The 26962-nt window shown below is 42.4% G+C and overlaps 1 protein-coding gene across 1 annotated transcript in view; it reads right to left on the minus strand.

The window, feature by feature from the left end:
- SYNE2 (spectrin repeat containing nuclear envelope protein 2) overlaps window positions 1-26962 on the minus strand; it is a 172662-nt gene that overhangs the window by 71954 nt on the left and 73746 nt on the right. The window contains exons 55-68 of the mRNA XM_026088618.1: window positions 26219-26374; window positions 23229-23369; window positions 22699-22881; window positions 21989-22126; window positions 19824-20009; window positions 18185-18307; window positions 16230-16412; window positions 12094-12219; window positions 9453-9647; window positions 8772-8846; window positions 7277-7396; window positions 6592-6699; window positions 3034-3267; window positions 789-956 (exon numbers count right to left, since the gene is read on the minus strand). Coding sequence (XP_025944403.1) covers window positions 789-956; window positions 3034-3267; window positions 6592-6699; window positions 7277-7396; window positions 8772-8846; window positions 9453-9647; window positions 12094-12219; window positions 16230-16412; window positions 18185-18307; window positions 19824-20009; window positions 21989-22126; window positions 22699-22881; window positions 23229-23369; window positions 26219-26374 — 2136 coding nt within the window. The remainder of the gene's footprint in view (window positions 1-788; window positions 957-3033; window positions 3268-6591; window positions 6700-7276; window positions 7397-8771; window positions 8847-9452; window positions 9648-12093; window positions 12220-16229; window positions 16413-18184; window positions 18308-19823; window positions 20010-21988; window positions 22127-22698; window positions 22882-23228; window positions 23370-26218; window positions 26375-26962) is intronic.

The raw sequence follows: 26962 nt of genomic DNA on the forward strand, positions 1-26962 counted from the left end.
CCCATTTTTATTGCTTGACCAGACTACCAGGATAGGCAATTTACATTTATAAATTCGCTCATGCCTTCCTAGTACCACGCCTAACGTGCCGCACTAATCCCCTCCAGGGCTACGTCAGCTCCCTTTTAGACTGTGCCACTCCGGCACTGGGAGACCGCGGCTGCCCGTACCGATACGAACACCCCAAATGGGCGTCTCTGCACAAGGGAGCGGGAATTAGCCCTGAAGGGGGGAGAGAGCGTCTCACCTGCTGGGAAACTCAGCAAAGAGGCCAAGCGCAGAAAGGGTTCGCAGAAAAACTTAGTTTGCCATGGCTGCAGGAATCCCTTCCAGAGCCGGGTGGGGGGAGGCGGCACGGGAAAGCTCGCCATGTCACTGCCCTTAACACACACGTTCTTCCAAGACAGACTTGCTACTTAAAGGCCTGTCTGCTACCATATGGTCATAGACAAACATTGTGGCATTTTGGAGCTGTTTTTAAAAAAAAAACAAAAAAAMCCACTTTTTTCTTCTCCTGTATTCCTCACAAAATCTTGACCTCTGTCACTGAGCACTTAAAGCAGGAAAGACGACTCTCAGAGACTCATTAAAAACCCCATTACTTGTCCCAAACGACAAATAATTATACAGCACTGTAAACTGTAATAGCAGCAAGTCTGACATTTCTCACCGGCTCTCCTCCCTTCCCCGCTTCACGTGGCGAGCTCTAACTGTTCTTCTGCAACTAGAGCACATTAAAGCACCGCGACGCTCTTGCTTTTGCTCCGCGTAGCATTCACGTGCTTTACCTGCTCTTCATTGTATTTGCCTTGAAGCATCATCTGGACTTTTTCCAAATTGCACTTCACTTCCTTCAGCTTCAAGGAAAGAGCCTCTGTCTCTTGCTGGTGACCTGCGCTGTCTCCACAGTCTTCCAGAAGAGAAAGGACCTTTTGTTCAATCTCTGATAACATCACCTACGAAGGACAGCAGCCAATTATTCACCCTTAGAAGTACAACACTCTTTCCCTGATAACAGCCTGAAGCCAGTGCTCACACTTCCCCTGTCTGAAATAGGAAATAGAAATGTACAGGCAAAAAAAGTAGCTGCAGCCCCCACAGATTATTGTCTGATTTATTCTCTTTTTATTATGAGCAATTAAATAAATTGTATGCAGGGTTACTCTTAGAGACAAAGATGCTTCAAACAACAGCCTCAGCAGGAAGTTATATTAACTCAGAGTAATAAAAAAGGAGAACAGAAATTATCGACCAGATTTGGAACAAGTCCAAGAAGTCAACGCAGCCCGATGGGGGAGAAGGAGAGAGTGCCCAGGACTGATCCCATCCCCGGTTGGAAGGGTCAAGGTTGGGTGGCTGTAAGAGCTAAATAGACCTCATTGCGGGGCTGGAGCACTACTGCAGCTCCGCACGGACCGATAAGCGAGGGAGAAATCCTTGAGCTATCGTTCACAATGGGGCCAGTCTTTATTTCTTCTAATCACATCATGTCTTTCAGCCAGAAGCGTGGCAGGACTTGTGCTCCTATTACAAGATGACCTGACCAGGATATGAAAGAGCAGATTTAAAAAGGAAGAGGTCCCCATTTCTAAAACTGGTTTTGGCTGTCAACAGAAGCTTAAGATGGGCATTGATAGAGAAACCTCACACAGACCTTGCTGCGATGGTTTAAGGGGCTATCCCCGCCTCTCGATCCCCCTGCAGGGGGGGGATGACAAGCTGGGGACAAGCTGCTGAGAAACAACATGCCAAGAGGGCCACCCTTTTCTGCGGGTTATCACCACACGTTTTGGATCTGATGTCCCACAGACCTTGGACAGGCGGCCCCGCCGGGACACGCGAAATGGTGGCTCCACAGGAGCCCCCCAGGGTCTCCTGGACACAGGGCACAGAGGTGGGTGGCCTCCACGCTGGAGAGCCATCTCCTGCTCACCTCACACAAACGGGTCTAAACCACGTTTTTAAGGCAAGCACAGACACAGGTACCACGGCTCAGCTGAAAAGTAACTCAGCTGCAGTAAACTATCTGTTTTACGTTATATGTCCATACCCAGAGATGACTCCTGCCTTGTGCTAAGGGTATTTTTCTATGTAGACCTCGACTAGGTTAGAAAAACATTTTTTCCTTCCCTCCCAGTTTACTTCTTAACATTGAGCCTAATTTTTAAAACCTGACAGGAATCCAGCAGAGCCTACAGCTGCCTGAAACCTGCCTGTTTTTAGGTGGCACAGCACTGTCAAAGATGATGCTGACATGAACTGAATGGCACCCAGATATCGCCAGATATTTAGGTGTATTCAGATCCTAATGCCCACAGAGTTCAGCACCCCAACACTTCGCTGAAATAAGGCCTAAATCCAGAGGTATTTCCTGGCATGGACTCAGTCTCTCTAAAAAAAATGAGCTGAAAATGTCCCCTGGTAATTTAAAATAGGGGCATTTTGATATTAGTTCCCTTATGGTGAATGAAGCTTGCCATTGCTTTGGGCAGACTCACAGCGTATGGAGGAAAAGCCCATGTATACACTGGCCTAAATTGGGGGCCTGAACTGCAAAAGAAGCATTTACAACTTTGGAAGCTATTTTATAGCCTTCATTTAAAACACTCAGGCAAAAATAAAAGTGAAAATGCCAAAAAAGAAAAAAAATTATATTTATTACAGTAGATTTATCGTGATCAAGGCCAGGGCAAAAGTGCCTTTTAATAAGGGATTCAGCCTATATCAGGTTGTATTTCTGAAAATAATCTGAAGAAATCCAAATTAAAAAAACAAAAAACTCAGAATTCTCTCTAAATCCCCCCAGATGCATAAAGATCCCACTTCTAGAAACAGGCATTTTAAGCAAGTCCTCGGGAAGCTGCGCCCGAAACCGAAGCCAAGCGGTTGCTAGCTTTCCGCATGGGGTCACACAGCCGACTACGCGGCTTTTATGCAAACGCGCGCGCCGGCGAAGGGCGACGTGCTCGTGCGTGGCGTGGCGTGGCGTGGCGTGGCCTGGCCGGCAGCGGCGCGCCGACCTCTTCGTCTTACCTGGCACCCAGCGAGCTGTTGCTCCACCACCTGCTGCATTTTGGGGCTCTGGGGGTCTGACCCCAGGGACAGCCTAGTCCTGTCGAGCCATCGCTCCAGCTCAGCCACCCGGGCCTGGCACACCTGGAGGACCGTTCCAGGCTCAGACCGGCTGCCCTCCGCCGCGGCCTCCGGGTCCCCCGCTCGCCCTCGAGAGCCCCGGGCGGCGCTCGGGGCGGGAGGCGGCGTGTCGCTCTGGAGCAAAGCACACGGGAGAAAACACCATTAGCTTTTTTTTGTTGTCGTTGTTTTGGTTTTTTTTTTCTTTGTCCTCCCCTTACCCGCGGAAACGTTTAACTTTCACACTCGCAGAGCTCCGAGCAACTCGGTCACCCTGTTCCCAGATTTAGAATAACAACCTTGCTTAAAGCCCTGATACTTTGGTCACATACAAGAAGAAGGGATCCATTGTAACTATTCAGAACACCAATATAATATAGAAAAAAAAAAAAAAGGGGGGGGGGGAGAAAGGAAAACCCAGCAGCCCAGCGATCCCGGGATCTGGCGCAACAGGTTTCCAAGGAGCAGATTTGCATTTGCACAGGTCTACCTGAGCGCGCAGGAAGTGCGATGACTCACCATTAACCAGTTCTCCCCTGGGGAGAGATGTTTTTCTGGGGGAGCTGGATGCGAAAGCGCTGCAGTTCCAAGGGAGCTGCTGTGCAAGGCTTATAGGCTCCTTGCACGTGTTCTGCTCCGACACTCAAATATGCTTTATTTGGGCTCTAGGTCACACCGGGGAAAAAAAAATGTGTATTTTTAAGTATAGCTTGGGTAACTCTTTCCTCTTATTTGCCCTCTTTTAAGAAGCAATAGTGGACACCTCTGTAACAAAGAAGTTTAAAGAGTGCGGAGATACCCGCAGTTGTTCGGAAGCATATAGAGGTATGTATCGTATATACGCCACAAATGCAAGCACCTATGCTTACATATGCAAATCAGGCATGACAACACAAGTACAAAAATACCTGCACCCTCTTGCGGCTGTAGACCATTAACTACCATTGACTGTCTCAGCTGTCTGTGCATATCTGTTTCATTTTAAAATAGGATTTGGCAGAAAATCAGCGAGCTAGAATACATTGTTTCAGCTATCAGTGTCTCACTTTAGTCATTACTGTACTTGTTTGCCTCTGAGATAGCTTGGGACAGTGCCACTAAACATAGAAAGTAAACCTTAGCGTACAGGTCCAGGAACAGTCTGAATATTTAGGTACATGTGGCTGAAGGCATAAAATAGTCAACTATTCAATCTCCATCTGAAATTTCCAGTTCTAGTTCTAAGCCTGTTTGTTTTAGTCTGTTCATTTAAATATATTTTGCCGCTTAAGGCAGATTTTTTTTTTTTAGTTTTATTTCAATGGGATTGCAAAACATTTTGGTTTGCTAAAGTAAAAGTATTTTGATAATGCAAAGAAATAGCAAAGCATTAAACATGCATAATATTATGCATGGCATGTACGTGTGCGTAAGTATTTTGCTTTCACTTAATGGCATGCTCTGCCCTGGCCCAAGTAGACGTTGTTACTGCAGCACATTTTATCTCCTTTCTTTACAGGAACAGAAACTAAAATATACCATCAAATTACTTGATCTAAACAAACTGGTATCATCTGAGCAGGTGCATGTTCAGCTTCATGCATACATCATGCAATCCACATGCTAAGAGTGAGCACAGGTAGGACGTGTAGTGGACAGTTATCACAACTCAGCTGACACACAGTAACTCGAACACGTTTCTGAAACCTAAATTATGTTTTAAGCTGCTATAACTGAATTTGGAAGCACGTATGTGTGTATGTGAGGAACAAGGTGGGAGGGTGGGAGCAGGGGAGGAAATGGTTATCATTTAGCAAGCACCAACATAGCAGGAACAATTTAATTTTAGTGTGCAGTAAAGCCCTAAATGGAAAACATAATTATTGACTGCATAAATCTCTAAACACACACATCTCTAGGGGAAACAAATGGATTAATATTTATAAATCTAAGTGTCCTTCTGTCTCCATACAGTATAAATAAGTCATTTAACCAGAAAAAATCACTATCTGTGGGGAATAGTATAGCATAAGGAAATGTCACAGTACAGGAAAACACTGAAATGGAAAAAATATTGCAGACAAAAAAAGCTATCTGGCATGGTTTGAGGAAGGAAGGCCTTCTCCAAGAGAAACCTGGCTGCAGGAGCAGAGGGGGACCCAGCTCATAGTCCGACAGCGCTTCCCCCATGGAGCAGCCGCATCCATCTCAAGAAACTGCTCCTCCAAACTTCTGCATGGCTGGATGCGACTGGCCAGAGGTGCCCCTGAGGGCACGAGGCCAGCGAAACATGGTGGGGCACAGAGAGGGGCCAGCAGGACACGTACTGTCCTGCAGGAATCCTGGAAACCCCAGCAGCTCAGCTGGAGACTTGGGCTCTTGCATATTGGTGTCTAAATTCCCGTTACCCTCAATGGAGATTTACTCAGTGCAGCCAGGGCTTCAGCTCAGCCTAAAGCAGACAGGCAGCGAGTGCTCAGCCGAGCTGCTCTCTGTTGGCCACCGCGGTATAGTTACTACCGTCATCTCCACCAGGTGCAAAGGGACTCTAGACACGTACCGCACGGGCAGAGACCAGCAGCAGCGTAACAGAGGGGAAGGACGCAGAGAGGTCATGCATACGGTTACGTCATACATAGGTAACGCTCGCGCGAGGCTGGAAGGCACAATACAGAATAATACTAATGCAGAACTAAATGCACTGCCCTGCTGGTTGGTTTTTCATCATTTCCTACATCCTCTTCTCCAGCGCAGGAATTAGAGACATTCTAACAAAGGGTATGTGAGATTGCCCCCCCACCCCGTTTGTTTCTTTAACTATAAATTAAAGGTTAAGCATGACGGAAGGGGTCAGTAGGAGACGGGAGGCAAAGAGACATGGAGACCCGCTCCTGCTGCAGTGGGAGATGAGTCCTGGCTTCTTCCCTGCTCCAGACCCAGCAAGAGCTGAATGCTGGAAGCTGCCCCGCTAACGCCTGCTGCTCCTGGCCTTGCTGGAGCATTCAGGCCTGTCTCCATACCCTCTTCTGCACGTAACCTACAGGCGGCTGCCCACTCCTCCCTTAGTCAGTGCACGCCTTCCAAACAACACAAGGCAGCAACATACAGAAGCATGACTCTCATTAATCCTCCCTTAACTGCCATGAACGCTTTAAAACCCCATAGCTGACCCAGGCATACATAGTGTCAGCTCTTCCATTTCTACCTATTTGAAAGGCATCATCTTCCTTCCTGAAAATACTCCATCCTGTTCCTGGCTAAACTGCATTTTCAAGGAGCAAATCGAAATGTATTCATCCTTACCCAAAGCAGCAATATAAAGAGGCAATAACAGGTTGTAGGTCACCTGTCATGTCATAAATGCTGCAACAAACCCCAGTAGCGTTACCATAGCCAAAGAGGGCGTCTCCCCACTAGCTGGGTAACGCAGCAGGCCCAGAAGGTCACCGTGTTCAGCCTACTTCAGGCCTTCAAACTTACCACGGCCTGACTGCCAGGGGCCGTGCCAGCACCTTCAGTGCTCTGCAGAGTTTGTGAAGATGTTTCCTCACCAGGTTTACTGCATGGTTCCATTATCTCATCAGCATCCTGCATGGAGAGAGGCAGCAGCGGAAATATTGGTGTCAGTATTGCCTTGCTGTGCTAGAGCAGCCTCAAAGGGCAGCAGCCACACAACCCATAGCGGTGCTGGGCCAACAGAGGGAAGTTCTCTCATCCCTGCAGCATGGATATACAGAACCAAACAGCTGCAGCTATCGCAATGCTACTGAGATGCCATGAAGAACAGAGCAGGACGCCGCTGAAACTGTAACTCATCAGGTGTTTTAGATGCTGATCTTCTGATGTACAAAGGGCAAATCCTCCCCCACCAAAAATGCACCTCTTATGGCCTTTCCAGGGGTTAGTGAAGTGAATTGCTGCTAATAGGATGTGCATTTCTATCTTTGGGGGTTTTGTCAGGCTAGAAGAGATGTATACATAGCTACAGGAAAGGACGCTCATAAAGGCAAAATTTAGCATAACGTGGAGGATCTGAACAAGGCCACCAAATCCTGCATTTCTACAGTACTTCTACTGTGAGGACTTCAGCAACACACAGGACCTGTGCAGATCCTTTCCACATAGAAGGGTTCCTGCCGTGTGGAGATAAACACCAGTACATTACCTGAGCAATGCCATCCGACAGGGTGCCAGAAGACCAGGACGTTGCACTGTCTTCCCTATGCCTCTCATCGTCTCTCCCCGAAGGCCAGCAGCTCCCATCTAGCTCTGCAGCTGTACTTCCCTTTGAAAGCAGTAACAGCTCAGCATTAGCTTGTGGACAGGAAGCTCAGATGGTCCTTCAGGGAATGTAAATTACTGCAAACCTTTAGTCACACTTTGCTCTATTTCTACCTTGCTTATCTTTCTTTATTGTGTTTCCCAGATCCTTCCGCTTCCCTTGCTCTGTAGCTCCACTGTAAGATGAATGGCAGCTGAGAGTTTTCTCTAGAGACCTCAGAATAGCCTAAGTTTTTTTACATTATTCCAAGAAAAATCAATCTTTCTCTTGTCCTGTCCCCCAAAAAGAGAAGCAAAGAAAAGCAAATCCCTGCAACCCTTTATGTTAACTAAGCTGCAGTGACAAAGGTGCAGAATCAGAAACCTTGAAACAGAAGCACTTGGATCAGAGATAAGGAAATGAACTTTACCCAAGCCATTCGGACTTTTTCCTACCACTGGGCCATGGAGTTTCACCCTTGCCTAGCCTAAAGCAACCACCTCCAATACTACAGCACCTCTTTGCCCCATTTCCTTTTGATTCTTGATCTTGCTGCAAAGATGTAGCAAAAATGCTCGTTAAGTCCCACATGAGGACTTCAGAGAAATGGAGATTCTTCAGAACTTGGCTGAAGCCACAGTCACTCCCAGGAGATCGAGATGACAGTAGCTGGTCACTACCAGCCTAGGCAGTCTGTGAACTGCTGTGCAACGGAATAGTTAGGCTACAACCTCACCAGCATTTCTGCACGTTCTTGACTACACCTGAATGACTTGCACAAATACATCTGGATTAGTCCTTGGCGGAAAGTATGCAGAGCGTTTCACGGATTATTTTTGTTGTTTCTTCCCCCAAAGCTGTCAATTTTACAAACTTTACTCCCAGCTTTGTTCTTTTGCAGTCCATCTGGGCACTCAGAGTCCCCAGATTGAGAGCAGCCTGTTAAGCACTATTTCCTAGTTTCTCCCACTCTCCCAGGAACCTCTTCTATCCTGATTTCATTCCCAATAATCTAATCATGCCCTTTTTTTCTTAAATTCAATAGTACAAGGTATTTAGATGACATTTTTTAATTTTTAGCACTTCAGGGAATGTCTAATTCTGTCTGCAAAATACCCACATATAACCATTGGTATTTAGGCTCATACTCTGCAACTAACAGTTCCATAAAGAAGATGTTATTATAAGCAATCCCATCAAAAGCAGGATCACACATCACAAAATGAGGTGCTGTATAACATTGGCAGGCTCTAACTCAACTGCAATATCTTACTACTGTTCTTAGAGTGACAACAGATGTTTCAGCTTGTTCTAAAGTGTTTCACGTTTACATGTTTTTCATAATTTGTCCTAAAACAAACTTTAATATCATATATACATCAGTGTCTCCTGAACTCACCTTACTGTGGAAAGAACCATCTTCTGACTCTTCATCTACGCATGGTAGAAGAGACATCATTCCTCTTTTTCTCAACTACAAAATGCACACAAAGAGACAGCCCCATTATTCATGACAGCAACAGTAAAAGCCTCCTCTCTTCTGCCTGTAAACTAAAGGAAAGTTACCACTTAGGGTCCAAGTCTGGAGAAGCACTGAGCATCTGCCACTCTAAATTAAAGTAATTGAAAGCTTCAGGGACTAAGCACCTCTCAAAACTGGGACTTGTGACTGTGCTGTAATGTTCTAACATCACAGACAAATCTGGGACAAATTTCTTTTTGCTCCATGAAAACCATTTACTGAAGATCTCAGAACAACTGATTGTCAATGAAATTGCAGTACTAGCATTTCACTGATGGTTGCATGATGTAAACTTCTTGTTGTATCTGCCCATGCTAAAAAATAACCCAAGGCACCTGCTCTCTCCCAGCCATGAGTCATACCCACTCCTTCTGGGACCATCCAAAAGCAGAGCATGCAGGGCTAATGCAGCTGTAGCAGAGGGGAGGAGAAGTAGCATTGGTTCACAGCTGCAGGGATGCTCCTCTCTCACATGCCACTCCTCCTGGAGGAAGAAGAGGTATTTGCCTTCTCTCTTTAGCTCCCAGGTAAGCAATCGCAGCATGGTGCTCCACTTACCTGCTGCTCAGGATCATCGGTCCCAATCAAGTCACTTTCTGCTAATACAGAGGCTGTGGGTTCATCTTCTGCTTCAGGCACTTCTTGATGCAAGCGCTGGTGAAGCTCAGACATTGAATTCTTCATCCTGGTAAGGATATCTTCCTTTTTTTGGCACAGCTTGATGATTTCTTCTTTTACAGCTTCCATTTCTCCCTAAGGAGCAATGACATCTGTAAGTATGCATTTTTCTTACTTAACCAGGTGATAATGTAACAACTGACACCAGTGATGCATCTTACTGGGGCTATTTGCCCTTTTTCCTTTTTGTGGGCATTGGGACAGTTCCCCATTGTCACCACATTAGATGTCTGGATACGTGCAGAACAGCAGCAACAGATTCAGCTCAGGACAGCACTTGCCACCTGTAATGTAGACATGGATAGCCTGGAAAGGAAATGTGAAAGGCTGGATAACTCGTTCTGACTAGGTCCTGCATGGCCATGGGAGTCTGAGTACTGCTTGGGACAGGGGAATGCAGCTGGGTTGCATTGCTTGGTGAGTCAGAGCAGGTGATGCTACTTTCAACTACTGTCTCTGCAAGCCTGACACAAAACACTTGGGAAAGCTCAGAGGAGGGCATACACAGGTGGTGGGTAGCTCAGGGCTGTGTCATCTTTGCTGGAGCCTGTGTGAAAGAAGGAAATGCAAACTGTTTGGGAAAGTTTTAGTGATGTAGCTAAGGACAAGAACCACCTCTGTCTTTGAATGTTTTGTTGGGAGCGATGGTCTCCAAGGAAGTATGAAGAAAATAGGTGATGTTGTGCAGGGATTAAACAGCAAGCCCGAGTAACTTTGCACTAGCAAAGGAGGAAATAAACCTGTCTTGCTCTCCTCCCTGGACACAACTATCATGCTAGCCTGCACTTGTCCTCAAAGCCTTCTGCTAGGGCCTTTCCTTACCACCATGTCTCTAGGTCAGCAGAGAAAGGGATAACACAGTAAGGGAAGCAGGGAAAAAGATGCCCCTGAGGCTCTATTTCCTTTGTTACTGAAAGTGCCAACGCTCTTTGCACTGCTGTTTGCTCAGAAGACTGAGAAATGGCTAAATATCCCATCACAGACTGGTCTCAGTCCATCAGAGCAAACTTTGATGCCATGCTTGAAATAATAACAAGATCATTGATTCCAGAGGCTGCTCTATCACAGTGTGAATAAAGCTATGTAAGTAATAATCTGTGACAGATGAAAGCACTAAGATTCCTGGGTTTTGCCTCCAATACTGCTTCTTCCGTTAATTGTGCTGGGAAAGTGAGGCCAGGAACCCCAGCAGATCTTTGGAAGACAATGGGAGCTTACCTCAGATATGGATGTTTTTTCCCTTTATCCATTGAAAAACACAAGGTGAAATCTTCCAAAGGTAGAGGCAAGAAAAAGTTATGGAAATGAAGAAATGCCATTCCATAATAACTTGCAATATTTTAAAGAAAAACTCCACTAAGAAGAGAATTTCTATTTATTTCACTGCAGGATGAGACCTTACAGCATAAACTCACCAGCTACTGCTTTGCAAACTTAACTAGCCAAAAAACCCTCCCAGAAATCTAACAAGGGCCACACAGAAACTGAGTTCACTCTTCTTTTACTGATATCACTTCCTTATTTGAAGCCCCTCAATAAGATAAGCACTTCCACTACTAATTTTATTAATGAAATGCTACAATTGTGAAAGAGATCTTTCCTCTAAAACAAGTGCTATTAAACAAAGCGTTACATTCAAAGACAAAAACAAGAAGCAGGAAATGAGTCATGCTTAGTACTAGCATCAAGTCTCCAGCATTCAACCACCTGAAAGCACAGTCACTATACACTTAATAACTATAATCACTCAGTAGGCTGCTAAGTAAGGACAATGCATGTGTATTAACTTTATTGTGACTGACTGCAAGAAACTGAGCATTTTGGAGGCATTTTATCAACGGCTATTATACTTAATTAGTCATTTTCTGACTTCTGCAGTGCTGTCCTTAAAACATATCTTACTTATTTTAGCATTAAATAATCAATTCATCCATTAAACAAAGACAACTGCAGGGAGAAAAGCAACACATTTTTATCAGTTGATGAGAACATAGCATGGCAGGCAGGGGCAAGAAAAGATTAAGGAATCTAACCAGAATCACCAAAAGTACCATTACATGGCTAGTGATCAGAAATGGACACAGTGCTCTCTTTATGCACCACCCTAAGCTGTTTCTGCCAGCAACACGTGCTGCATCCACACTAGCAGGATGCTGAGCACGGGCAGGCTATTGGTGCTACATACAGTCTTGCCAAAACAGTTAGAAATAGCACTGTAGATCTTTCTAGGAAGTTGATATCCAAACACGTGCACAAATGACACACCAAAACTGATAAGGAGTGGATTGTTAAAGATATACGCACCTTGCAAATAATATTAACTAAAATATCTCTTGGTAGGTGACAACTTACATGTGTGCAGTCACATGCATGGCATTCACTTGCCTGCTTTTCTGCATGGGGAAATGACTGTTGTGGAAAGGAGAAGCACATTGCTGTTTTCTCAGTGCTATGCATTACTGTGATTTGTGTCAGTCAGGACAAGTCACAGACACCAGAGAGAGAAAAAACTGAAACCCACCTCAGGGCAAGAGGTATTCTGAGCCAGTGGCTGATTCTCGTGTGACATTTCAACCAAGTGGTTCTTTAAGAATTGTTTCAACTTTTCAATTTCTTGCTCGCATTCTTCTGTTTTCTTTACAGCTTCCTGTGAAAGCATAATTCTCATAAATCATTTTGCATTAATTAGGTCAGAAACAAACTAGTCAGTAAAGCAACAAACTTGCGCAGAAGAGTACTCAAGCCGTTTTTGCATCTGTAGTTACATGTAAAAAACCTGTGCGTCCATTCAACTAACCTTCCAGAATCCCATCCTCACCAGGTTCATTATTCACTAATTAAAGACAAACAAGCTCTGCTCTGCCCGTACGCAGCCGCGCAGTGGGCATTCTGCCCAGGCGCACGTCTTTGCTCCCTGCAGAGCTATGAACTCCGCTGATGGCTGTGCTGGGCTATAAAACGCAAGGTGGGGCATATTTAATCACGTTCACTAGAATTCAGAACAGGTTAAAAACAAATCGAAATTGCAGGGTTCTTCCTTCTTCTCAGTTTCATATCGAGTTAGAAAACATACTCTTTTTTTTTCTTTTCTTTTCTTTTTCTTATTGGTGCTCAGGTCTCCGTTGCCAGCTAGTTTTGCACCTACCAAAAATGACTGGTGCTGTGCACCAGGCAGAAACCGTGGCTCAGAGGAATACGCCAACTGCAGTATCTGACTATTTGAATACTTCCTATAAAATGATAAGTATTTCCACTTTGCATGAGCTTCCTCTTCTAACATGAAAGCATATTACATATAAGCAGCCAAATACACTTCTATTAATCTGAACACTGACAATAAAATTTCACCAACCGCCACGCTCTACTGTTCGGGCAGAAATCGGCAGTCTCCCCACGCACACTGCTGTTTGTCAGCAACCGCCTGCCACAAGGCTTCAGGTAACCAAGAAATTGTTGCATCTACAAATTAGAATATTTTATGAAAACATGGACTTCACAGAACGGTTGGTGGCTCTGTGTTTTCCAGCCCATGGGCTGAGAATCCCGGAGTATCTATGGACTGTTCCTCAGGTTTGCTGCAAAAGGGAACAAAGAAAACGCAGCCTGTCGTCAACGGGCTTAAACTTACTCCGCCTCGGGCAGCATCTGAGCAGCCTGCGAGGTTGGTAGCTGCAAAGTGCACAGACTCCACCTTCCAAAGCAAAGAGTCTCTCCTGCTACGAACAATAACCATGCTGTTTGTTCAGCCACCAATTCACAACAGCACTCCCTCCCCATAAAATGCAAACGAGAGTCAGGTTCTACATGATTTCTCTTACTTACAGGTCTAAAAAGAAAGAGAAAATTGTTTTCCCACTTGGCAGGGGGGAAAAAAAAAGCCAAACTGGAGAGGAAGATGTTTAATTGGGAACTATAATTTAATGCTATCGCTAAAGAATCAGAGGAGGAGAAAAAATACAAATAAGTTTTTCCAGTTTTAATGGGAAACCCAAAATCCTTCTGAAAAAGATATTCCCCAGTTATGTATATAGCCTTACCCATACATATACTCCCATATTAACAGTTCAGTAACAGGTGAAATGTGCAGTTTCTCAAATTTCCTTGACTAACTAAGGAATATGAGCTCAAATTCATTCTCTCACAGCAGGCCAATATGTGAATACAGCTGCCTGGCTATATATTCTCAACAGCCCTGAACTGCGTGCATCCGTTCCCTGCCTTCCAACTGAGGATCAAAAAAAATCCAACTTATTTTAATCCCTTCCTAACAATGCAAATTACGCCATATTTATGGGACTGAATCACTGCCTAGACACAAAGCCTCTCTCTGAGTTACTTCATGTTTAATTTTTATTCTTTATTTTCCATATTGTGGTAATATTAGAATATTAGAAGACCTAAGCTCGGAAAACAACTCACTGGCCTGTAGGGTAAGAGTAGGTAGGCACTGCACTTGTTACAAAAAAGCTTACTACAAAATGAGCACAGTAAATCATCAAATATTCAAATACTGCCACTCTTGCACAGAAAACTGGTGGAAGCAGCTGTGGCTTCCAGCTCCTCTTCCTGGTAACATTATTTAGGCAGTGAGAGGTGTGGTGCTTGACAGACCATAATAAAAAACAAAGGCCAACATTCAACGCAAATATAAGTCACCTAAAATCCTGCCCCAAGGCATTTACAGTTGTATTGTACCAAATATGGTTTTTGCTTCTGTTACAGGTGATTCTTTTAGCTCTCACACTACAATTTCATTATACAGAAGTTACTATTTCAATATCCTATTGCATCACAGAGAGTAAAACACATCCAAATGCTAAAATTTCAAAACTAATACCCAGAAAAAAAAAGTATATATTTGTAAGGGTAGCTTGCCTCCAATTTGGCTTTCTCTCGATCAGAATACTTACTAAAATTCTAATGTAATGCTAATAATGCCATTCTTTAATAGCTTTATCCTTTGTAATGTCTTAGCTGGTGATAGATTTTCATTGTAGAACTGTTGCTTTCAATCCACTCAACAGGACTGGAAAGTCTTTCTTGCACAGTTTGATGTCTGAGCTGCCAAGAAATGCATTTTTTCCAATCTGCTTTCTCACAAAGAAATCTCACTCGGCTGCAGATTGTTGGATGCCTACCGGATAAAGGCAAATGCTGGGCAAAAAGGGTTATAGCTGTTCCAAAAAGGAGAAAAAATCTAAACCTAGACCTAATGCTCCACATGAACCAGTTAGAAGTCTCATGATAATACTTTGTACTTGCAAAGCACCCTGCTTCTGAAGATTTAGAAGTGCTTTGCAAATTCTTGAATATTCAGCCTGGTAACTCCTTGTCTGAAACAGGTGTGTTTTACCATCTCCATTTTTCAGACTTAGGAGACCATATGGACTAAAAAGAAGATCCTATGGCTCATACGGACTACATAGCATCATTGCTTCTTTTCAAGTGCAAGCATGCATTAGTCATGAGCCTGTTTGAGTTTTGTTCATGGTGCTCTTAATTGCACAAAATGAAAATCAAAGCTGGAGATTCATGTTTTAGCTGCCACTTGTGTCTGCCTGGCCTCCAAAATGCCTAGTCAGAACTTACATGTTCTAATGCACTTGGCTTTACTAACATAGTTTTGGAAAACACCACCAAAGAAAAATACCGTGGCATTTTTGCTAGGTGTTGTTATCACCCTGCCAAGAAAGGGATGGGTCACATGAGTGTTCCCATACCTCTACTGACGTGGGGACACGTACAACCGAACTCCAGGCTGCCCCAAGGTACATCTCCACTGGGTGATGGAGCGTTGATGCAGATATCCCCCCACCAAGCTGGTTACAAGCGCATGGCTCAGTGCAGCGCAGCAGAGATGTTAGTTGAGGTTTGGAGCCAGCATAGCTGCTTCAGCCTGATACTGTGCTTGAATTAAGGCATGCTGACCCATCGGCAGGGCCCTCCCAGCACATCACACTGATCCCATTATATCACTTCAGAAGCAGGTCTGGCCACCAACATCTCGGAGACCCCTGCGACACACTCGCTTGCACAGACATCCTTCATAGGGCCTTCCAAGGGCAGGGGCTGGCCGGCCTTAAAACATGAATTAAGCAAGAGATAGCCAAAGGAAATGGTCTCTTTCCTGGCTCAATGATTCGGAGAGGTCATCTTTAGGAACAAGCTTTGGGCTGGCTGTGTTTCAATATTGCTATTAATTGCCATCGATGTATACATAAGGGCTGTCAACGAAGAATTTCTAGGTAAGTTTAAGGACCTGAATGTTGCTGACATGAGCACCTGCAAATGACGCTGGACTTAAATCATCAATTGTGGGAACCCGGGTCATAAGACACTTGCTCCTATATTTCTTCTAGAACACTATAAAACACCACAAGGTGCCAAAAGGAGTTGACTTTTGGAACAGAAGCTGGTGACTGCTATGTTTAAATGAAAAAATGAAATGAATTTCAAGACTACCTAGCAGACTTTGTTCTAGTGTCAAATTACATGGAAAAAAACAGAAGAAAACAAAACTAAAACCAGGATGTAGAAGACATAGTAGGTACACTATACTCCTGTAAGACAATATTGTCTAGTCATCAAGATGATTACAAATTAAAGGTAACAGTTTAAAAAACATTTTTCTTAAATCAATGAATGCAAATCAATTACCTCCAGTAGCTCATTCTGTTCCTTAGTAATTTTTTCTAATTTTTTCAATTCTCTCAAAAGTTGTCTTGCCCTTTGGAAGACTGGAAAAGGTTGTATTTTCACCCCCGGCAGTTGAAGTGCTTCTTCATAGGACTGTATATGAGCAATGGTCTTCTGCATGGGACCAACGTGGTCTAGTATAACCTATTAGGATATAGGATAGATGATGGATGTGATACTGAGTTGGAAAAATCACTGAAAATATATAGCACTGTCATGATGTGGAAGAGTTCTCTTAAGCGAGTTTCCCATTTAAGATGGAAGAGTATTTTGATCCTGGAACAAATTTAAAAAAAATCCATTGAGGCTGCCTAACCAAGAAAAAGTAGTAATTTATATTTACAGCTCTGCTTTTTCTCCATATACACACATACAGTTTGCACAGTGATAAAAGAGGGTCACATCCAGAGTGCTACTGTTTTACCGAGCATGTCATTCTGAAGTCCTGTATCTTTGGCAGGAAAGACAGCTTAAAAACTTGCCCAACTCCTCTGATGTTACTCTAGCCAATTCAGGCTTTTGCTTTGTGCTGCAAGCCAGCCATAAAATCTTCTGTGTTAAAACTAACTCTTTCTGAAGATCCTAGAGACAGTCCTATCAGCACAGCTAAGATGGTGGGTGAACTGGGATGGAAGGCAGAAGAAAGCTCACAAGCCGGCTTTCCTGACAGACACAGCATTTCACATTGCTACACCCCAAGGGGATACACAGTTTAGAAACACCTGTATCGGTTCTGGGTGAACAGAAATGTGCGCTATTTCACATCACAATACACATTTTGTGGAAGACTTAGTGATTCACTTAGCAAAGACAGAATGGCAACACCAGCTCACAACTTCTTGGTTCTTCCAAAGAAACAGGAAATCCTATTGAGATCAAATTTAACTGGGAACTTCAAAAAAAAAAGGATAAATAAAAATAAAAATAAAAGAAAGTCCTTTTCATTATTAACATTTTTGTTAGACTCCCTTTCAGGAAGATTTCACTTACATGGCTCCAATTGGAATAGAGATGCTTACTCTCTTGTTCAGAAGCAGCCTGCATCAGGATTTTTTTTGATTTTTGCATACTATCCCGAGTTCAATTTAAAATAAGGCAATGGACAAACATTATTTTCCAGAATACATATTTCTTCTTTAGTTTTTCCATATAATGTAGCCATTACAAAATTGCTCACCAGATAAGAAAGCTGATACATGAAAGGTATGACGACGTTTTTAGCTCTCCCCTGAAACCTAACCCATGCCTTTTGCATTTCGGTCCGCTTAACATTGTGGACTGCAGGTGGTATAAAAGAAAAGATACCATAAAGCTCTGCTTTATTGTACTCAAGCAGAGAAGGGAAAACCATCTGGCCAAGATATCTTTGCAGTGAAGTCTCTGCATGTGTGAAGTGGCTTTGTAATTAGTCATTGCAGCCTACGTTTCCAGAAGCATCTGCTAAATTTTGCCTCCGTTTTTGGAAATGTAGGGCCTGATATTCAGACTTTCAGACTACCTACTGGCTGATGCTCAGTGGAGGAGTGTGCAGCAAATGTCTCTGAAAATCAGGCCATGAACTTTTCAAAAAATGGAGACGCTTCAATATGGCAGCGATGTTTGAAAATGTGAGTTTATGTGGTATACTCATATTAAGGGAGGAAGGCCACTGCAGAGAGAGGATCACCACATGTCTGTCTCAAGTTGTCTATGAGTATGTCCTCGATAGTGTTTTAGTTCACACCAGGAGTGTGCCTCTGAAAGGAATCTCCCAAAAGTCTCCATTTCCCACCTTAGGATTTGCATGTAAACCAATTATACTCTAAAAATTCATCCATGGTAGTTTGCAGTCACAGAACAGCCTTATACTTGTGGAAGCTGGTAATTTATGCATACAATATAACAGGAAAAAGGCTTATATAGGAGTTTTCACGGACCTGTCCATGTTTAAGATGGTCTTTAGGAGAAAATTCTAACAGATCTTCTGATGACAAGATTGTCTTCATTTTGGCAATATCCTTCTCAAACACTCTTACATCGGATTCAATGGCATCCAATTCCTAGATTTTGGGAGCAAAGAGAATATTTATGGATAGTGTAATTTAGAAACTCCCTCCAAAAACTAAACCAGCTTGCATTTGAGAACATGCTTTGCCCAGAGAGAGAGAAATGTCTTTGAAACTGAAAAAGAAATACTGAAAAACAAGCACTGCATATGCAGCACATGTTAATAGGCACTGCTGATCCAGAAGTTAATCACTACAAATTATGCACTGTCATTAACATCCAGAGGAATTAAGTATCTGTGGTCACCTGGTCTGCTTTAAACCCTGAATACAGAATTGATATACCTTTGAAAAGTCACATTATAAATTACCAGTAGTGACACAACACTGTTCCAATGGTGCTATTTACCAGCATGGTAAATTAGACCAAAACTGGTCTAATTACATTGTTTCAGCTTACTGTACAGAAAGTCTCATTTCAGAAGGAACAAGGATACACATACACCACTGTTGGTCATGAACTCCCGTGAAGACAGAGTCACAGAGTAATTTAGGTTGGAAAGGACCCTGGGAGGTCTCTTTCTCCCTTTAGAGCAGGTTGCTTGGGGCCTTGTCCCGTTGGGGTTTGGCTATCTCCCAGGATGGTGATTTCACACCCTTTCTAGGCCTCTGATCCAGTATTTAACCACTCTTGCTGCAAAAATTTTCTTCCTAATATCTAGCTGGAATTTCCCTTGTTACGATTTGTGTCTGTTACTGCTCATCCCTTCTCTGCACACCTCTAAGAAGAGTCTGGCTCTATCCATACTCTTCCCCTAGGTAGTGGCAGACAGCAGTAAAGTCCCCCCCTCAGCCTTCGCTGGGCTGAACAGCCCCACGTTTCCCCGCCTCTCCTCATATGTCCTCCCACCATCTCACTGGCCCTGCCCTAGACTTGCTCCAGTATGTCCATGTCTTTCTTCTACTGGGAAACCCAAAACTGGGCACAGCACTCAGATTTCATCTCACAGGTGCCAAACAGAAGGGAAGAGCCGCTTCCCTGAGGCCCCTGGCTACACTCATGCTCATGCTGCTGGCCTTCCTCGCTGCAAGGCCAGGCTGCTGGGTCAGTTCACGTCCATTAGGACCTCCAGGCCTTTGCGGCAAAGCTGCTTTCCAGCTGGTCAGCCCCCAGCTGGTACTGATACTTGGGCATGTTGCCTCCCAGGTGCAGGACTTCACATTTGCCTCTGTAGAACTTCATGAAGTTTCCATCAGCCCGTTTCTCCAGCTTGTCTAGGTGCCTATGAAGAGCAGCCCTGCCCTCCAGCAGGTTAAGTCCTTTTAATCTGCTGTCAACAAGCCCTATATTTCTCCTCCTAAACAAAGACTTCATCAACACTCTTGAACTTCACAGCTTAATTAGATACCCAGCACCTTCTGTTGGTTTGTTTTCAAACACTAAATTTATTCACCTGGCAAGCCTACAAAAACCAGAATGTCTTTGCTCTGTGCAGGCAATATAAGCTGTATTTCATAACATCTGATGAAGCTTCGATAAAAGGCACTTACTGAGATCAGCCAAACTTACATCAGCCACATGCTGGATCTGTGGAAGAACCTCTACTATCTCATGTTGTAGAGTTGTTATGTGACCTTCTACTTCATTTAGCTGTTGCATTATGCTGTCTGTTTCAAAGACTGGTGTTAGGTCCTCCAGTTCTGAGTAAACGCTGTGTAGAAGATTTTGCTTTTGTTCCGAGTCTTCCAAAGCCATCTGGAGACAAAAATAAGAGCTTAGTGTGCCTCCGTCACTGGAAAACATCAGTTTCACAGAGGTTAGGACCAGAAGGGATCAGGTTTCTTTCCCTGTATATCATTTATCATTTTGTATTTCCCCAAAAGCTTAGTTCAGAATAAAACACTTCACTCCCTTGGAGACCAAACTGCTGCATGCTGCAGGCAGAAATCTGAGACCAATGCCACGATTTTAAGGCCCATATGATGACAGGGAATCAATTAGACAAAATGTGTCTACAGGAGCCTGACAGGAAGCATGCAGACAAAGGTTTTACGCTCACAGAAAGGTCCCACTACCACCCCCAAAAATAAAAAGAGCAAGATGAGATACTGCAGAAGACACCTCCTCAACTCCTGTGCAACAGCCAGGCTGACCCTAGCATGTGAACATGACACATCAGCCGGACACACAAAACGGGTTTTCTGTGCACCAGCCCTGAACACAGCAGTGATTTATTCTCTCAGACAGCAGGAGAAACAAAGGGCTCCAGAACAGATTTTTTCCTGTCTCCTGCAACTAACTGGAGGCATTATTGGATTTAATCAGCGAATGTCTTCATGCAAACAATGAGGGTTGCAAGCAATGCATGTGATCCACTTGTCTCTGTGGCCTATGAAGGAAAGGACTGAATGCATGCCTTGACTCCAATATAAGCCTTGGGTGCATTTCCAAATCCATTAGTTTTCCAGCCCAGAACATATAAAATGTTCCAAGCCACAAGTGCAGGAGGCTTATGCTTTGTCAAGTAAACAGTCGTAGATTTTGGTAATCACAGTATCCAAAGTATGGCTATGTGATCTGTAACATATCAGTCTACGGCAGTCGGCTACTTCTTGTAACACAGAAAAGGAATCTAATTAATTTTAATACAAAAATCTATGTGCAGACCACCAACTTTCCCTCTAGGCCTAAGCCAAGAAGCAGTCATGCAGAAAGCTCATGTGTCAAATATAAAATTGCCAGAAATCACCTTGGCACCAGTCTGGCCACGATTTTCTCTATATTATTACAAACATTTGATTCTTGAAATTACCAATCAGAATTACCTTCAAGATATAAAGAGAACTGCCTTCCAAATCACAATTCACTTCAAAGTATCCATCTAGCACATGGACATCAAAAGGCTGCTTTATCCATTTTGGATCAGCTAACACAATACAGAAAGAACTGTATATACTCAGGCAGTAAAAACTGATTATAGCCATAAAGCAGGGTAAAAGGCAATCTCACGTTTTTGGAATTAGATATATTGAAGGTCATCACTTTCACAAGACAGATATATCCAACACTGAAAGAGAATCACAGAATTGTTGGGGTTGGAAAGGAGCTCCGGAGATCATCTGGTCCAACTCCCCTGCTCAAGCAGGGTCAGCTACAGCAGGTTGCCCAGGACCACCTCCAGGTGGGTTCTGAATATCTCCAAAGATGCGGACTCTGCAACCTCTCTGGGCAACCTGTTCCAGTGTCCAACCATCCTTACAGTTGAAAAGTGTTTTCTTATGTTCAGACTGAATTTCCTGTGTTTCAGTTTGTGCCCATTGCCTCTCGTCCTGCCACTGGGCACCACTGAGAAGAGTCTGGCCCCATTTTCTTTACTCATCCCCATCAGGTATTTATACACATGGAAAAGATCCCTCCTGAGCCTTCCCTTCTCCAGGCTAAACAGTCCCAGCTCTCTCAGCGTCTACTCATGTGACAGATGCTCCAGGCCCTTAATCATCTTCGTGGCCCTTTTCTGGACTCACTCCAGCAAGTCCATGTCTTTCTTGTATTGGGCATCTTGTAAAGACACATCTGTTTTTCTTTCATCATGCATGTCAGCTATAGGTATTTTTTACTTAGAGAATTTACTGAAAATGGTAAATTATTTATGCCAGTAAGACTTACAAATGCAAAACTATGTCTATATCGAGCAACCAGCTCTAACAAGACTGTATATCTGCATTAACACTTACTTGAAGGGCATCAGCGTGTTTGCTTAGGCTTTTTGCAGAGTCATTTTGAGCATCTGTTCTTAGCAAGCAATTGGTGTTTTCTATCCAAACTTCCATACTCTTCAAGAGTTCATCACATTCCTCCATCTTGTTGGCAGCCTACAGAATGACATTTTTTTATAAAAAAGCATGAATGCATTTCTATTCACTGTGTAGGATAAACATGCGTCTGGGTAAGATTAAAAGAAAACTGAATGTATTTTCATGAAGATCAGTTAAATTTGTATGGTGAAATAAAGAAGTAAAATTATAATTTTTGAAGCATTTTCATGATTTAGGGCTCTGTCTTCTAATCAAGAGCAATTTTGGTGTTTACAAGCTTACATTTCATGGGGGCATTGCTGTGGCTTATGTGGCTATGTTATTTAAGCAGGTAACACACGAGCAGAGCCATAGAGAACCATCTCGTCACAGATCCATGGGCATGAATTCAAACCATGCTAACCCCCATCAGCTACGGTGCAGAGCTGGGCATTGGGCTGGCAGCCGGAGGCAACGTTTGCCCCTCCAGCAATTTTTAGCTACAGTAAGCCAATGAACCTGGAGCGGCTTTTGACTCTTCATTCATCTGAGAACTCTTGATGATGTTTTACGCAAAGCACTTTTATTTTAAGACACGATTTTTTTTTTCAAGTTTGGGTCACTCTTATCACTTTTAGGTTTGCACCTACCTTGTTTAAAATGGCAGTTCTGCGCTCGGCGAGTTGTGAGACCTGTTGGTACCGCTGCAGGGGGGTCACTAAGATATCCATCAACTCCTGCGCATGGCAGGAATCCTGTTCAACTATATCCTGCACTTCAGCGTCCAGCTCGTTGAGTTTGTAATGCCAAAGGTCCAGCATATCCCAGATTTGCTGCATGTGGAGAGAGGGGAAATGAAATATAAGCTCAGGCTCAAAGGTAAGAGTAGAGTTATTTGTTCTTCATGTGGGACATGTGGAATTGCAAAGGTCTCTGAACTGATACCAAGAATACAGAACACTCTGCATTTGCGGGTGTTCATAGCTCTCACAGCTGAGAAAAAACACATATTTTTCTGTGAGAAAGAATTCGTAAATATTCACCATGTAAATGTTTTCTTGTACTTCTCATTTTACAGACACAAAATCAGTGGAGGGCCCCTTTAAACTCCTGTTAAACCAGGCTCTGTAAAAACAACCAAAATCTTTTAAGACCCCCAAAGGAATTCTGGCAAAATTACCTTCTGAATTTCTTTGGCCTTTGCAATGTTTTCACTCTTCTGTTGTAACATCTTTTCAATAGCTTGAAGGCCATTGTTAATAGACTCTGCTTTTCTTTTCAGCATGTACTGAGGAGAGCTCTGCAAGATTTCAGTGCTAACCTGTCAGAGTAAAGAGAAAAATGATAGTGGAGATGACAAAGATCTGCTTGTTCGTTTCTGCTCACCACCTTACCGAAACCATTAGAATTCTTTTTATGTTCTTCTTGACAAGTCACTTAAAAGACACAGGAATGGAATTATATTTGCTGCGAGACATGTTAATGTCAACAGCATTCACATGTCATTCAGTCATTTCCTCTCACTTAAAATGACTGATCAAAAAAGGCAATCCACGAAGAAACAAGCAATAATACCGCAGCTCACTGGATGCTCCACTTTAGCATTCCTTTCCCTAATCTGTAGCAGAGGCTAATCAAGCTGCACCATGGAAAGGGTCACATCTAGATTTATGCTGGAAAAAACATCTAGAATGGGACCATTATGTCTCAGCTGATAGCTACTTCTTCCATAAAATATGGAAGAAATAAGAAGGAAATACAGAAGTGCATCAATGTTTAGTGAGTTCCCAAATATTCCTTTAGAGATTTATTACAGAAATAAACAGCTCCGAGCTTGCCCCATAAAGTGTGTTGAACTCAATTTTACTCAGCAGAACTTCCCAGAAATAAAAAACAGGAACACTGCACGGCCTCATTTTCTGTGTAACTAGAGAAAAACTCGCAAATGTGCCAAAGCTGAGTAACAGCCTAAGCACAGAACTGAGCCACGCAATGAGTTACTGGGTTACCATGGACTAGGTGAACTGCAGGGACTAAGAAAGTCCTTGGTTTTAGCCCAAGGTGAAGCCCTGTTAGCTGTGAGGGCCAGCAGAGTACCTTGGTACCTTGGTAAGTCCTGGCGTGTTCTTTGTGTCCTGCAGCCCTGGGATCTGCGGGCTCATGTGCACATGCAGCTCAATGCTGCACTGATGCAAAAAATCTCCAGTTTAGGAGTTATTCTAGTTTGAAGCTATTTATACCAGAAGACTTTTATCCTTTCATGGGAAGAGGAATAAATAACATTGTTTATTTAATAACTTATTTATTTATTCATTTTATTTGTTCATTTGTTAATATTATTAACATTTTTTATTATTTATAGATTCTGACAGGCATTGTCAGAACAATATGATACCCATAATAGGACACTGTATTGATACAATTGCTTTAATTAAAATAAATACCTAACAAAAAGAACTACGTTTCTCTTCTGAAACACTTTTGCTGATACAAAAGAGCTGTCAAGTCCAGTACTTATTTAGTGCCTAAAACTTTTTGGAAAAACAAACTCAGACTGTAATCACTAAACACTTGACCATTACTACCATCCTGGAGTATACCAAGCATGAAAAATTATTGATGTTTGTTGTACTGCTTTTTTGTACCAAAAAAATGGAAAAGAATCATGTAAGAGTGATGTGACACAGCTGGAACCGAAAAAGCAGACCAAGCACAGACTTCATCTCCTTCCTTGGATAAAACACTGCATCTGTTGCTGCTTTGGTCATCAGTAGGGCAGTTTACTTTTAGGACTTCTTACTGGGATAAATTTATTATATTTATCATATAAAATGCATGGCATCAAAAATACAATTTATGTCCATTCTTAGGTTAGCATATTGGAAAGAAAACATGATGCCATTAAAATACGACAAACTAATTCAACTCAACTCATGCTGGTATCTCTTAGTATATAACTAGATCAAACTCCAGTTCTACTAGGATTTATTTTGTTTCATTTATGCATTAAAAAAAAAAAATCCAAGATAGTTACTATTGTTTTCCACTACCAGATGTGAAAAGCAAAAAGTTGTCCAGATTCCAGGACCAATTCTGGTCCAATATTTAATGTGTGCATTGGAATAATCTTTTTTTTGTGTGTGACAAAACAATAAACAACCCCCCCCCCCCGAACTATCAGTACTGTTTTACTTTCCATTTCCTTCTGTCTCCTACACAATTATTGGTTTTGAAAAGACTGCTTCCATTTTGAAATAGAAACTAGAAAGTTAATCTAATTAAAACTAATAAGCTGTAATGAATATGTCTCTAAATATTTAATGCAACATAAAATGAATAAATAATCTGATAGACAGTAACAAGTAACTGGACTTAGAAATTGTTTTATTAAGCTTTCAAGTTTTATCAAATTAGCTGCCTTTAAAATTAGCATTAAACATGATTATTTTTGAAAGGGAAGAACTAAAAGATTTTTTATTTTTAAAATAACACAAATGAATAAATAACCATGATCATTATAGCCAGCTAAAATTTCATCCCAAACTTACAGCATTACTTACAGGATTGCTCCATTTTCCTTTAATTTTTTTGAGTTAACTGTCCATACCCCTTGTACATAGAGAACACTGCAAAAAGCCGAGGCAACGTTACACAGCTGTTTAAACTCCCTGACTGATTTTAAAGGAACACAACTGTGTCCCCAGGGTAGTATAAAGAACCACGTCAGTCACAATACTCTACTGTATGTGCAAGTCAGATAAAAAAACAAACGGTTTTGAAATCCTCTTTTAACTTAGTTTTGAAAATCTCTTCTCAGTTAAGCAATATAAACTTCTCAATCCACTTTGGCTTCGAGTTCAGTTTAAGAAACAGCCAGGATAGAAGACGGCATCCATAAGACCCTATGTGCTTTTTACTGTTAGTGGCTCTTCCACAGCCTCTTGTAACGAAAGAATTCTTTCATATTCACATTGTTCAGTGTAAGATTATTCTAAAAGGAGAGAGTTAACGTAGGGAATTCTTCCTCACACATACGTTTTCACCAAGAGGGAAATGCAAGTGAAAAATAATAAGCTAATGTTTCAAATTGAAATTTACAGTAATAATAGTCATCAAATATTGCTGTACTTAAACATTTCAAAAAAGTAAATACGAAAATTACACAATTACCTTGTCTTCTAGGTCTTGTAATGTTTTCTTGCAGTCCTCCAGCCGTGTTTCAATCTCTGCAGGAACTATTGTATACATTTCAGAATACTTGATCCGGAGTTTCTCCATAATATCCTGAAGAGTTTGAGTCTCTTTGCCGATCAGATTCTGAACCTCCTACAGCATTAAGAAGAATTTCACCAGTTTTACTCAAATTTTATGGAGTGCCTGTGCATGTGTGTGAGTACATATATTTATCTATATATATACACACATATATACACACACATACATACATATATATATATATTTAGTGTTTTATATTTCCTACATGATTATGATTTTAAGAAGTCACTTGTGTGTTATAAAACCTAATTTGGCTACCTCTGCAAGAGGATTAACCTTGAGAAATACTCACTCGTTTAATCAAATGATGCTTTTCAATCTGTAAGAATTAATTAAATTTGATACTACTCCATGTCAAACAACTGACGCACTGGCGTTTATTGACAGGTATAACAATGTAATCATACGAAGTGCTTCTGTGATTAAATGTTAACTTTTGTGCTGTCCCTTTTACCAAAAGCGCATTTTTGCTTTGAAAGACCTTTAATAGCCAGTGTTCATTCCTTCGCTATTGTAAACAACACAAAAGCCACAAAAAGCAACAGGTTTCAGGCTGAAGTGTCCGCTTTCAGGCAATTACGCAGAGCGGCCCAGCAGGCTCCTTTCGAAACAGTAGTTTCCAGTTCTGCATGAAGAATG

The sequence above is a fragment of the Apteryx rowi genome, unplaced genomic scaffold (genome assembly GCF_003343035.1).
Source record: "Apteryx rowi isolate R43461 unplaced genomic scaffold, aptRow1 scaffold_78, whole genome shotgun sequence".
Taxonomy (NCBI): domain Eukaryota; kingdom Metazoa; phylum Chordata; class Aves; order Apterygiformes; family Apterygidae; genus Apteryx; species Apteryx rowi.